This window comes from Emydura macquarii, unplaced genomic scaffold (genome assembly GCF_026122565.2).
Source record: "Emydura macquarii macquarii isolate MOO-44397 ecotype Brisbane River unplaced genomic scaffold, CSIRO-AGI_Emac_v2 contig_2768, whole genome shotgun sequence".
NCBI classification, from domain to species: Eukaryota; Metazoa; Chordata; order Testudines; family Chelidae; genus Emydura; species Emydura macquarii.
In genome coordinates this window covers 33,638,327-33,652,100 of record NW_027132905.1, presented here as the reverse complement: position 1 = coordinate 33,652,100, position 13,774 = coordinate 33,638,327, and the positions used below count along the sequence as shown (strand labels likewise).

Here is a 13,774-nt window from a genome sequence, read left to right as displayed (position 1 = left end):
CTAGACCCTCCCCCCCCACCTGCTAGAATAGTTAAGAGGTGAGAGCAGTTCCCTATGTGACTGGTTTGCTGAGAAAATGTCCCAGTGTGGAGCTTTCCAGGGAGTGCTTTAAGTGGAAAGAGCGCCACTTGAGAAAGCTGGTGCCCATCTTCTGTGCTTCCTGACACTGAAGGAAGGGTCTTATATCAAGTTTGTCTGAATCCAGGCAGGAAGAGAGGAAACAATTCCCCAAAGTCTTTGATGAACTGGAACCATAGAGGGGCTAGGCGGAAATGGTTTTTCGTAAACTGCTTCTAGTGTGTATAACAGCCATGGGTTGGGATGATGGTTCTTTCTGTACTTCTTTCTGGGGAATAGAAATAGGACACTGCACAATATCATTTATTTTGCTCTGTGTGCTACTTTAATCCAGCAACTAAAGGGTTAATTGCATCCTTTTGGACTGAGCATGGTTAATTATAATGTGAGTCACCTGATGTGTTCCTCTTGGTGCCAGGGGAGCGAAGCTCAGACAAAAAAAGAGGAAACATTGTTGCAACTAATGTTCTTGTCTGCACCTCTCTCGAGACAGCTGTGTGGAGAAGCTGCTGGTGAGTGGCTGGGAATGGCTGTTCTGATCCCGCAATGCCTCACAATAGCATTTAAGGACATCAAAGAGTCAGTGCTTTGCGATTCTTCAGCATCAGACACCAGTTGCTGCTCCATGTGATTCATCTCTCTGCTTTGTTCAACTGTCTGCAGGCATGGGAATCTCCACGGTCACAGCAGCTCGTATCCTCAAGGGGCAGCTGCAGAACATGAAGGGGGAAGAGTCCCTGCTGGAAATGGACAAATTTCCTTATGTGGCCCTGTCCAAGGTGAGCCCAGTTGTTTTTTCCCGGCAGGGGCCTGCCTGACTGGCTATCCTGGAGGTATGTTTGGGGTGGGAGCAGGGCTACAAGTTGGCTCAGGGTGAGGCAGCGTGTGGCTAAGAACCCATAGGGATCTGTCCTGCTCTGGATTTCATAGCAAGGGCTAGGCTGTGGCATTTAGACGTGTTGTGATGCTGCTCAGCCTGGCGGGGTAGAGGAAAGACGCTTTTAAAGGAATGTAGGTGTTGAGCTTAAGTCAGTGCCTGATCACCTTTAAAAATCTGGGTCTTTGCCCAAGGAGGCATCATCCCAGCTGCACTGTTGGGGGCGGGGAGCAAGGACTGTGGTTTATCCCTGGCTTTTGCACCTTCAACTTGTTTCTCCCCTGGCATATTGGGGAACGTTGCCCTCCAGTACTTGCCCCCTCTTCTGTGTGGGGAATGTCACTTCTGCATGTCACTAGCTGCTCGGTGGAAGCAGCTCCATTTGTTCAGCCAGGTGCAGAAAGAGGTGACAGGATAGCATCTGCCACAGCCATGCAGCTGTCACTTTCTTCCAGGGACCAGTCCTCCCCTTCTCACGGGGGCTGGGGACTCCTGCCCTGCTGGCTCTCCCCAGCTCCTGTGGGGAAGGGTGGAGGGAAGGAGAGGCTGAGAGACGAACACATCTGGTGACGAGACTGCCTCATTTGTTGACACGCCGGGTAAAATCCATTTCAATGACCCGTCTCCAGCGGGATTGATGAAAACTGTAAATAAAAACAAAGGCAAATAGGCCACTGGCAATGGCAAAGATCCATGCTAGCTGACTGACACATGCACTCCCAGGGCAGCGCCTCTCTGCCAGGAAGGCATCTGATAGAGAAACCCAGGTTCCATTTGTTTGTGCTCATTCAGGTGATTGCAGTTGCATGGGGCTTAATGCCAGAGAGTATGCAGGTATCTTGGCCTCACAGAGACTAGGCAAAGATTTATGGCATAATATGTGAAGTTGCTGGGCCAACTTTTACGCTGCTTGGAAATTTGACATTTGAAAGGGTTCTGGTTCAAGGGCAGGTTTTGAAGGTTAGATTGCAGGAAAGCAGCCTCCCAAAAAACCCTCTGCATTTGCATTCTGATCACAAGATCAATTTTTAAAACAGATCCTGAGGCTGCTGCTGTGTGTGCGTGCATGCATGCATGCGTCCATCCGTCCGTCCATTCATCCCACATATCTCTGATTTTAAAATGATGACAGAATTTCAAAGCTGCCTCGGAGAGTCTAGTTTGCATTATTTATGGCCTGGATGGGACCTTGAGCATCTAAATCCCTTAAGCTAATTTGAAAATCTGCCTGAATACAAAGAGTTTATTCCCCTGATTCCTCATAACCAAATTGCTCCCATTAAGCAAAGCCAAGAGAGCTGCTAACCCGTTGCCCGCTTCTGTTCTCTGAGTCTCTGGAGTGGGGGCTGTGGTGTTCAGTGGTCACGTGGTGCTTAGGGAGTTTCCATGAGACCTGCTTTATTCTAAGTCCAGTTCCAACTGTCTGTGCATAACAGGAGCATCACAGCGCGCTGCCCAGACTGTCTGGGAAGCTCAGCCTTAAAAGGCACAGTCTCTAGCGCCCCAGAGGCTGGTGCCTCAGTCGCAGAGTGGCAGCTCCTGGAATGAAATCCCAGCCCTATTGAAGTCAGTGGCAAAGCTAACAGAGACTTCAGTGGAGTTGGGATTTCACCCCAACTATGCCCATCCCTCCTGCTATGCCCTAGCCCAGGGGTGTCAAACTCGCTGATGATGGTGGGCCACATATTAATAAATTGTACCGGAGCTGGGCCAGACCTAGGAGCTATATCCGCCGCCGAATATTTTGGGGCATCTTCCTTTTTTCAGCGGCGCGGTAGCAGCCCCTTTTCAGCGGCAACTCCCGGTGCTATCCACGCCGCCGAAAAAACTCCCCGCCTCCTCCCCTCTTCGGCGGTGGTTCCAGGGGCTGCGGGCCGCACAAAAAAAGTTCGCGGGCCACATCCGGCCCGCAAGCCCTATGTTTGACACCCCTGCCCTAGCCCCTTTTAACAACAAGCATTCAGGGAGGGAGTCCAGAGACCCGGGGAGAGGAATATTAGAGACCCGGAGTTTGCTGCTTTGCTACTCAGGTGGCTGCTCCGTGGGAAGTCCTGGGTCAGGAGGCCTGGATAAGGGGTAAGCACAGAGGTTGGGAGCTGGGCTGTCTGCTGGAGCTCAGAGCTGGCTCCCTGTTGCCTGCTTGTCCCTAGCCCCTTATCCTATTCTAGATAGGAAGCTGTTTCCTCCTTCCCTGGTTTTCATGATTGTTCACCTTTGAAATGAGCAACTGTGCAGAGATGGGGGGTGAAGGCTGGGAAGGGGAGTGGGTGAGCAGATGGGGGTGGGGAGGGCAAATGACACCTACATCTTAGGGTCTCAGTTGCGGGGCTGGGCAGCCTCACAACCTTAAACCTAAGCTAACAAAGCTCCTTGTGTGGGAATAAATAACAGCCCTTTTTATCCAGAGATCTCCAAGCACTTTTGTGTCATTGTCCCCATTTCGCAGATGGGGAAGTGACTTGACCAAGGTTGGCGGTGGCAGAGTCAGGAATAGAACTGGTAGCCCTTGCATCTCAGTGCAGTGGTCTTCCAGCAGGCCACGCTGCCCCCCACATTCCCAGCTGTGTGTGAGCTGTAATTACAAATGCACACTGCTCTCTGGTGATCTCTTCACTGACTGTAAGACATCATTTTCCTATGCCAAGATCATTCCAAAACCAAGTGTGCCTGTGGGCTGCACCCCAATCCCTCTGGAATTGGTTCAGACCAGAAACTCCACATGGCCCTGAACCTGGGGGGCTGGCGTCTCCTCTGCCTACAGTGGACTTTTTCCTGACTTACACTGCTCCAAGGGAGAGGAGAATTGGGCCCGCAGTTTGCAGAGAGGCTGCCTCACCTAGAGCAGAGCTTCGTGACTGGTTTTGCTGGGACCCCCTTTAAAAATATTTCAGGCTATGACAATTCCCCTCTCCCCCAGGCCACCTCTACTTCAGCGCTGCTGCTGGCCGCAGTGCTGCCTTCAGAGCTGGGCACCCAGCCAGCAGCCGTCACTCTCCGACTGCCAGGCTCTGAAGGCAGTGCAGAAGTAAGGGTGGCAATACCACGACCCCCCTGCAATAGGCTTGTAACCCCCTTTTGGGTCAGAACCCCCAGTTTGAGAAACACTGACTCTGAATTGGATACCCAGGGCTCCTGGCCCAGCAGTGCCTGGAGCAGGGGAGGCTGGGGCAAGCTCTGGAAGTGCAGCGTTCAGCCTTGCGCAGCGGGCTTAGTATTAGGGGAAAACAAGGAAGGACTTGCCCATCAGACGAGGGGCCAAACCCAGCATTGGCATAAAGGGGGGGGGGTGGGGGGTGGTATATCTGTGTCTTGCAATGCTAGTCTTGGCCTGTGAAGCCTGGATGCTGACGGGTGAAATGCTGCAGAGACAAGAACAAACCTAAAAATGCCACCTCATTTTACTCAAATGGCTTTCCCTGGAAACGAGCCCTTGGCATCTGGGTGGGAAAAGGGATCCTGGCTCTAGCAGCCACAAGGCTGTACTCTTCACCCAGCCCTTCTGCGGGCATGCGGCTGGCCAGGGGTGGATGGCCTGGCACTGAGAGACCTGCTGTAACCTCTCTGCTCTGAACCGAAGCCCTGATTTGCTCCATGCTTGTGTCAATAACTCATCTAACCACAGTGGAGTGCAGGGTGAGGGCTGAGAGAGGCTCTGCTTTGGAGGAAAACTTGCGCAAAATAGAGTTTAAAATAAATTCAGTAGGATCAAACATGGGTTGCCTTGAGTCCCCTGCCTGGTGCCCAGCTAAAAATGTTCTGGACTGAGTTAAAAATACGCGTGGAGCTGAAGGGCTGGGATTGTGGGCATGGGTGATGGCATGAGGGTCAGTGAAGGTGAATGGTTGGGACAAAGCACAATTGGAGTTGCAGCTAGCAAGGGACGTAAAGGGTAACAAGAATGGTTTCTACAGGTATGTTAGTAACAAGAAGGTGGTCAGGGAAAATGTGTGCCCCTTACAGAATGGGGGAGGCAACCTAGTGACAGATGATGTGGAAAAAGCTGAGGTACTCAATGTTTTTTTTTTTTTTTTTTTTTTTTTTTTTTTTTTTTGCCTCTGTCTTCTCAGTCTTCCCAGACTACTGCATTGGGTAGCACACTATGGGAAGGAGGTGAACAGCTCTCGGTGAAAGAACAGGTTCAGGACTATTTAGAAAAGCTGGACATGCACAAGTCCATAGGGCCAGATGCAGTGCGGCTGAGGGTGCTGAGAGTTGACTGATGTGATTGCAGAGCCATTGGCCATTATCTTTGAAAACTCATGGCGATCGGGGGAGGTCCTGAGCGATGTCTAGTTGGCAGCCGGTAACAAGTGGAGTGCTCCATGGGTTAGTCCCGGGGCCAGTTTTGTTCAACATCTTCATAAATGATCTGGATGATGAGCTGGATTGCACCCTCAGCAAGTTTGCAGAGGACACTAAACTTGAGGGAGTGGTAGATACGCATAAGGGTAGGGTTAGGATATGGAGTGACCTAAACAAATCGAAGGATTGGTCCAAAAGAAATCTGATGAAGTTGAACAAAGACAAGTGCAGAGTCCTGCACTTAGGACTGAAGCTAGGCAAAGGAAAGCTGAGCCACTCTGTCACGTGAGCCCCTATTAAGGAAGGAGAATTGGAGCCACGTGAGTGAGTCTGCACTTAGTGGGCCAATAGGGAGCAGCTGCTGCTTCATTAGCCAGGGGCTACAACAGGCTCACAGGAAGGACGTGCAGGCGGTCAGTGGAAAGCCAGAAAGGGAGAAGCCACCGAGTAGGGCTGAGGATGCTGAGGCTGTTAAGCTGGACTGTTTCTATATAGAAGGTGGTGGGCAAGCAACTTGTAAATAAACCGCACTGGTGGGAGCATGAAGCCTTGGTCTCTGAGTGGTTTGTGGGCACAGAAGACCCGAGCAACAGGAGGACCCTGTGCAACCCCATTACAGTGCCCTCAATGCCAAGAAGGCTAACGGCACAGTGGGATGCATTAGTGGAGCATTGCCAGCAGATCAAGGGAAGTGATTATTCCCCTCTTTTTGGCATTGGTGAGGCCACATTTGGAGTATTGTGTCCAGTTTTGGGCCCCCCACTACAGAAAGGATGTGGACAAATTGGAGAGAGTCCAGTGGAGGGCAACAAAAATGATTAGGGGGCTGGAGCACATGACTTATGAGGAGAGGCTGAGGGAACCAGGCTTGTTTAGTCTGCAGAAGAGAAGAATGAGGGGGGGATTTGATAGCAGCTTTTAACTAGCTGAAAGGGGGTTCCAGGGAGGATGGAGCTAAGCTGTTCTCAATGGGGGCAGATGACAGAACTAGGAGCAATGGTCTGAAGTTGCAGTGGGGTAGGTCTAGGTGGATATTAGGAAAATCTTTTTCACTAGGAGGGTGGTGAAGCACTGGAATGGGTTACCTACCTAGGGAGGTGGTGGAATCTCCCTTCTTAGAGGTTTTTAAGGTGCGGCTTGACAAAGCCCTGGCTGGGATGATTTAGTTGGGGTTGGCCCTGCTTTGAGCAGGAAGTTGGACTAGATGACCTCCTGGGGTCCTTTCCAACCCTAATCTTCTGTGAGTCTGTGACTGTGGGCAGGGTGATGGCACAAGGGTCCATGCAGGAGAATGGCTGGGACTTTGGGCAGCTGGGTGATGACATGACTTGCGGGTTCCTTACTGTGCCAGCTTCATCTGCTACTGTGGGAGTCCAAGAGCCTGAAGATATTCAGCATGTCCCCAGAGGCCTTTGAGGTGATCTCTGCCTTGCTGCTCACTGTTTGTTGGGCAGGATCTCGGCCCTGCCCACAGCTTTCCTCATCACAAGGCTATCAGTGGTAGAGGGCAAGGGGGCCAAATCAGTGCGGTCCATTGGGGCTTGCCCAGGTTCTCAACCTTCACCTGCTAGCATCTCCCAGTGTTGCCCCACACGCATCAGAAGTTGGCAGTTGGAGTGATTTCCTGGCATCCTGACACCACCTATGGGCCCAGCCCCTTCCCCCCACCCCCAGGGCAATGGGAGTCTTGGCGCCGACTCGGCTGGGCTTGGACAGGGCCACGAGGGAGGCTGGGGTGCCAGGCTAGTCAGTTTGCTTCAGAAGCAACAGTTAAATGTCCCAAAGCTGGCTGGGGGTGGGGAGGGAGAACTGGGGGAGAATGACAAGGCAGAGAGCAGGAGATCCACCAGGCCTAGCTGAGAATGGGAGCGTCTCTGGAGTGGAACTTTAATGTCTCTGACTGCCCCAGGGCAGGTTCAGGGCAGTCTCCTTGCAAGCCTTGAGTTGCCATGGAACAGAATCCAGGCCTAGCATGAGTGGTGGGGTCTCCAGGCCCAATCCAGCTGTGTGGTCTATGGTGGTGAGTGTAATTTACACGCTAACGGGGTGGGTGGGAGGGTGCTAAGGAAAGGCAGCACCCTGGAGAGTTCTAGACAAAGCAACCCACTCCTTTCCTTATCCTGGCCCCTCTCAGCCATGCCAAGGAGCAGGAGAGATTCCACTCCCTTTTCACGCCCACTGACTGCCAGCTACACAGAGTGTCACTCTGCTTTACCACACACACACCATGAATGCCTTACCCCACCAGAGACCCCGCCATGGAATCTGCACTTGAAGCCTGCAGCAGGGCTGCCATGCGATCTGTTCTTTGCCTGGAGACTGGAATCTAGGTCCTAGTCATAGAACGCTAGCCTCCCAAAAATCTGTATATGTCCATTACCTTTTTCCTAACTCGCCCCAGCTCCTTTCCCCAGAGGCTAGCAGGTTTGGTGCTCTGTTTCCTCCATGCCTGTTCCAGGAGGAAAGGCAAGAGGCCAAGGCCTTGTGACATAGGCTGCTGATGCTGGTCTGGTTCATTCACCCCTGCCATTCATCCTTGCAGACCTACAACACCAATGCCCAGGTACCGGACAGTGCGGGCACTGCCACTGCTTATCTCTGCGGTGTGAAGGCCAACGAGGGGACGGTGGGCGTGAGCGCAGCCGTGACCCGCGCCCAGTGCAATACCACCATGGGCAACGAGGTCACCTCGATTCTCCATTGGGCGAAGGGAGCAGGTGAGCAAGTGGGCAGGGCTCTGGGACACCATGCGTGGTGCGGTCCAGCTCTCTGGCCTGGGCCAGTGGCTGGAGCAGAGGATGGACAGAACAGGGGGATGGCCAGCACAAGTTGATTCATTTTATCGACCACTCCTTGTTTCTGACGTTCTTGTCCCTTAGAGCAGGACTCCCCAGATGTGCCCCCCTTCCAAAAAGGGTTGGGGAAAAAGCACTCTGACCACATAAACAACAGACATACCAGTGAAACCTGGACCAAAGCAATGTGAAGTTTCTTCCTAAACCAATGGGCAGTGTCCCCTTCCATGTGTCAGCTGAACCAGGAACAGAAATACCTGGGGATTTCATTGGAAAAAAAATACCCCAAATCCTGCCTGTTCTGGGCATATCATACAGTGCCCCCTTTAAGGCTGTGGCTAGAAAATGTGTCCCTCCCAAATGAGGTGAGCAAGGGGAAAATGACTAGCGGAGAGTGCACTGCATGATAGCATCCCAGAATGCTTTTTGTCTCGTTCTTTCCTACCCAGGTGTGAATACAGCATGGTTACACTCAGAGGGCAGGTCAGGCTGTTTGTATCTCTAACCGTCAAACCACGTATCACCCTCCCCTCTCATCCCCTTCTCTCCTGCTGCAGGCAAGTCCGTGGGCATTGTCACCACCACACGGGTAAACCATGCCACTCCCAGCGCTGCCTACGCCCACTCTGCTAACAGGGACTGGTATTCAGATAACGAGATGCCCCCAGAGGCCATCCAGCAGGGCTGCAAAGACATTGCCCAGCAGCTCTTTGACAACATCCCAAACATCGAGGTACAGTATGGAGAAGAGCAGAGGATGTGGATGAATAGCATTATATTACTGGGGCGGGGGAGGAATGACTTGGGGGGCTGTGTATCAGTGGGTAGGGCCAGTATCAATGGGAGCTGGCACTGAATAGACCATGAAACTGTAACCCAGGGGTAAAATGTCTTCTGCAGCCCTGGCCACATAGAAGGAAACAACCTGCTGCTGCTGCCAGTTAATGGAGTTTCTCCTTTAGCACAAGAGGTGGAAGTATGTACTGGAGTGCTGGAGATCGTGCGTTCATACCCAGCTGCACACCTGTTGGGGCTGCTACAAAATCCCATTGTCTGGGCCACTTTCAGATGCAACTGGACAATGGAGGGAACGATCCTGTGCTAGCTAAGTAGTGGGGGATGGATTAGATAATCTCCTAGGCCTCTTGCCTCTCAGTGGGTGACCCCTGCCCTCATTCAGCTATGCTGGGTGTTGGGGAGTGGGGCTGACAGAGCTGAGGAGCCCTCAGCCAGCTCTGCTGGGCAGAGACCCAACCAACTCTCTTGCTACTCCAAACCAGACCAGTGAGTATCAGATGCTGCCTACTGTAGCACACACTTGGAGGCCAAGGGCTTGGCCATGCCCCCAAACTGGAGTACCCCGTGGGGCAGGGGTAGTTTGACCACTCACAGCCCCACCACGTCCCAGGGCTCAGGAAGACACTGGGAGAGAGCCCTGCCCTGCTCTGGCTGAGGGCAGGATTAGGCCTGTGGCTTTGTGAAGCTTATAAGGGTTGGATGGTTAGTTTGGATCAACACCAGAAAAGTGGCTACATCTAGACTCCAGATCACCTAGGAACAGGGGTTTTCATGAGAGGCAGCATGGTGCAAAGGTAGGTAGGAGAATTTGGCTCTACTGCCTGCTCTGCCATTGACTTGCTGCATGACCTTGAGGAAGACCGTTCCCCTCTCTCTGCCTCAGTTTCCCCACCTGTAGAATGGGGATAATGATCCTTACCTACTGTGGCAAACACTTTGAGATCTATGAGTGGAAAGTGCTGTGTGTGACTGTGCTACACTGCACCGAGAGCCCTTGCCCGAGTTCAGCCTCTCCAATCCCCACCCGCCTGCAAGGGCAGAGGCTCTGCAAAAATAATAGGAAACATTGAAATTATGGGCATTTCTTCGACCGTCAGTGGCTGGATTTGGACGAAGGTTTGGGCTGGCTTTTATCTTCTCCAAACCAGCGTGTCTTGCCCTAATGGTGTCTCGCTTGTCTACACAGCAGTGCAGAGTATGGGGTACGAATTGTAGAGCGTGTTAATGTGCTGTGCTCTAATTGCCCCATGTGGACCCTGCTGGTGCAAACTGAAAGGTATCTGATGCACGTCGACCTAGTCCCATTGCAATCAGCTGCCACATAGAAAAGTCTCAGAGGCCAGGTGGATTTCAGTGGCTTCGTAAAGTAGCTGAAAAAGGAGAGGACTCTGCCTGCAAAGGGGTGTGTTCCAATCTGGACAGGACTCTCTCGCCATGGCACCATCCTCTGAGAGTTAGTAGTTATTATTTATTAATTATCTGCGTTGTGGTAGCGCCTAGGCCCAGGACTCCGTCGCAACTGAACAAAAGATGGTCTCTGCCTCAAAGAGCTGACAATCCAAGTTAGTATCGACGTCTCGCTCTGTCTTTTGGGCCCCCAGAGTGGGGGATTGTTTGGAGGAGTGGGGTGTGTGACTATGTCTCATGGAACTTCTGGGGTGAAGAAATTGGGAGCAACATGGGAAAAGTGCCACCAAAGCCTCCCCCAAACGCCATGAGCTCTGCACTTATTAACCAAATGATCTGTGTATCTTGCCCTGTGCCACCCAGTGGTGCGTGACAAGGCCTAGGAAACAGGAGGGGAAGCATGCCTGGGCCCCACACAGCAATCCAAGGAACACTGGCAATTAAAGGCTTTCGGATTAATAACATGGGCTCAAATGGCTTAGCTGGGCTCTGAGAAACCTGCCTGCTCTACGATACATCCTGGTGGAGCTCATCCCCTTTCCCACCCCTAGCTCTGTGCTGGTCCTGCTCCATCCACCTTGCCTTCCTCTGGCAGCAAGATTGCTACCAAGGTGGCACCCTGTGGTGCTGTTCCTTGGCTTGGGGCCCCAGGCCATGGGAGTGGCTGAAGTGGAGGATCCAATAGCCATCTAGCAGAGGCAAATATGGCAGTCTGGGCTCACTCAGGGACTGTGCAAGTGAAAGGAGTTTGCTAAGGGCTCAGCTCTACATGAAGCTCTACAATGAGCTTGAGGTGTTTCAGAGTCAGGCCCTAATGAAGTAATCCCAGAACATCGGCAGAACAAAGACATCCTTCCTAGAGCTCTCAGCTTTGATCAAAGGCATATGAGGAAATAGCTGGTACCTGCTGCTTCCCAGTAAGATTTGGGATCCACCTGCCTGTCAGCAAAGGTGATGTGATTGTGTGCTGCCCTTGCAATGAAAAGGACAAGGGCTGAGTGGGGTGTTAATAGGGAAGAAATGGGTGTTTTTGGTGATCTGCCAGAAACTGGCTGGACTGGACAGGCTTGTTTGAGACTCTTAATCAAGCCAGTATTAATGCTGGTGCCCTGGAGAGCTGTGGGGGACTGCTGAGGCACCTCCGGAAAGGCTAAGTAGGGGTGGGGGTCATCCAGGAGGCCACCTGGAGAGCCCAGATGGGGGATAGAAGGCCACTCTGCCTCCCACCTCTTGAAAGGAAGATTGGAAGCTGGACCTGTGGCTGTCGTTCTCCCCCTTCCCCGCTCCCCACTGAGAAGGGTTGTGTGGATGTGTCCCATGTTATGGGACTTCGCCTCTGTAAGCTCGGCTGCCGATGTGGGGTATTTCAAGATAAAGGGGGTCTGTAACCACAGGGCCCATCAAAGCAAGTTAGAAATTTTCTTCCAGCCTCTGATCTTGGGTGTCTCGTGTGTGAGGATCACAGAGGCACTGGCTCTGCAGTAAGAGGGCCATCGAGGCTGCTGCGCTGAGCAAAACGGCTACGTGTTTGTTTCAACTCTGAGGTGGTAGCTAGGGGAGCCAGGGGGAGGCCAGAGCCTCTAGCCACTGCCAATCCGCAGGGCCTAAACGACAATTATGCCTTTGGAGGGTTCCCTCTCTCTGTCCCAGAAGGTAAACTGTGACCACTGCTTGAACGTCTCAGTTCGAGTGTCAGGACTGGCTACCTTGATTTGGCGGCTCTGGGGCTTGTTGGGACAGGTGCTAGTGCTCCCAAATCAATGTTTTATATCTCATGTTCTGAGCACTGAAAAGTCCACATTGCTGCTCAGGGGAGCAGGGCCTTTCCCCAGCGAACTAGGCCTCAGTCTGCTCCATACTGGATTATTATGTACTAGGGACTCTCTCCACATTGGTCTGACAAAGCCCTGGTCTGTTGACCTTTAGGGGTCATGAGATCCATCTATTCCCTCAAGCTCTTTCACAGGGATCAGAATTTGGCCCTAAATGCAAGACCTATTCATGCAGAAGTAGGAGTGTCCCTGCACAACCTCTTCTGCCAGCGGTGCGCTTCCACTGCAGGAGAAATAGAGGGGAACTGGGCTCTTCTGAAAATCTGCCCCAAGATGGCTGCCAGTCTTTTTGGACAGCAGAGTCTTCGGACTTAAAGTGGACCCAGAAACCAGAAGTGTAACAGTTATGTAGCTAAATACACCCATGTGGGAGATCTGAATGCAGGCCAGAGATTCAGCCTGGATCTCATTGTATCCCAAATGGCTGTCTCAGTGTTTCTAGGCATAAAAACACTCTACTCTATATAGAAAACCCATACTAGAAGCAGGAAATGTATAGTCTAGTCCGATTTCCAGTAACGTGACCCTGTGGATTGTGTTTCATGGTCCCAGCGTGTTAGTGGAGCAGAGATTAGGGTATAACACAAATGCTGGATCCCAGCACCCCTGTGAAACCTGGGCAGTGGCAGCTTGAATCTGTCCTGGATTTTATGGTGTGGGATTGAATTAGCTTCGTTCTTTGGAAGCAACGACTTTCCTGACAGCTTGTGACAGGCTGTAGTTCTGGGCTAGCAGGACACCAGGAGGAAAAAGAGGAAAAAAATGTGAATAATAAGTGGGCTCCCAGGCTGACATTGAGACCGCAGCTGGCTGTAGAAGTAAAGGACCATGGTCCGGTGCCTCTTGATTCCCTGATGCCACAAAATGTGCTCTGCCACCAACCAGTGTGGCTGTGCGATGTGCTTTTCGCCAACAAGGCTACAAAGTCATTGTGTGTTTTATGGGCCAATACAGGGCACTGAGAGTAAGGACATGGAAATGATGAGGGAGGCATCAAGTCGGTTGGGGCAGCTGTACCGGAGCAAGTACCTGCCACGGAGGCACAGTTTCATTAATACAACCCTTCTCTTCTCCACCCCCTGCTAGCACTAGGCTGTGGAATCAAGCAGAAATGTTCTCCAAAGGCAGGCCTGTAAATAAAGAGCCGTCTTTCTTCAAATAACCCCAAACCAAACAGCCCCGCCTGTCAGTTAGTAGTTTAATGGACACGTTTTATTATTTTAACTCTGGCCTGGGCTAGAAATAATCACATGTTCGGGCAGCAGACTTTTTTGCCTTAATATTTTTGTTGGATTTTTTGTAGCTTTAGTGGTCACCTTCTGAGAAGGCTAAAAATAATAAAGCGCAAATAAAAACACCTTCCAAGCAAATGCCCAGAGAGGCGGCTCAGGTGTAGCACTGGGCTCAGTGTCAGAGGTGCTCACCAGTCAGGCCAGTTCAGATCTAGGGCTCTGCTCAGGGCCCATCTCTGGGCCTGACTCTGTTCTTACACCAGTGTAAATCCAGTGACTTTTGGAGACCCCCCTGGTAAACACCAGGAGTGAGAGGAGAATCACACCCCTATGTCTCTGGGTAGGTGCTGCTGGCATCTGCTGAACGCAGTCCTCTCTCTGGAGTCTGTCTGTGCCACGTGTGGGAAGTTGGTTGCAGTAGCCTGTGGAGATGTGTGCAAGCTAGAGCAAGTA

General features: G+C 51.9%; 1 protein-coding gene across 2 annotated transcripts in view; it reads left to right on the top strand.

The window, feature by feature from the left end:
- ALPL (alkaline phosphatase, biomineralization associated) overlaps positions 1 to 13,774 on the top strand; it is a 60,919-nt gene that overhangs the window by 29,826 nt on the left and 17,319 nt on the right. For both annotated transcript variants that reach the window (XM_067566967.1, XM_067566968.1), the window contains exons 4-6: positions 742 to 857; positions 7,800 to 7,974; positions 8,610 to 8,785. In XM_067566967.1, the coding sequence (XP_067423068.1) occupies positions 742 to 857; positions 7,800 to 7,974; positions 8,610 to 8,785 (467 nt within the window). The remainder of the gene's footprint in view (positions 1 to 741; positions 858 to 7,799; positions 7,975 to 8,609; positions 8,786 to 13,774) is intronic.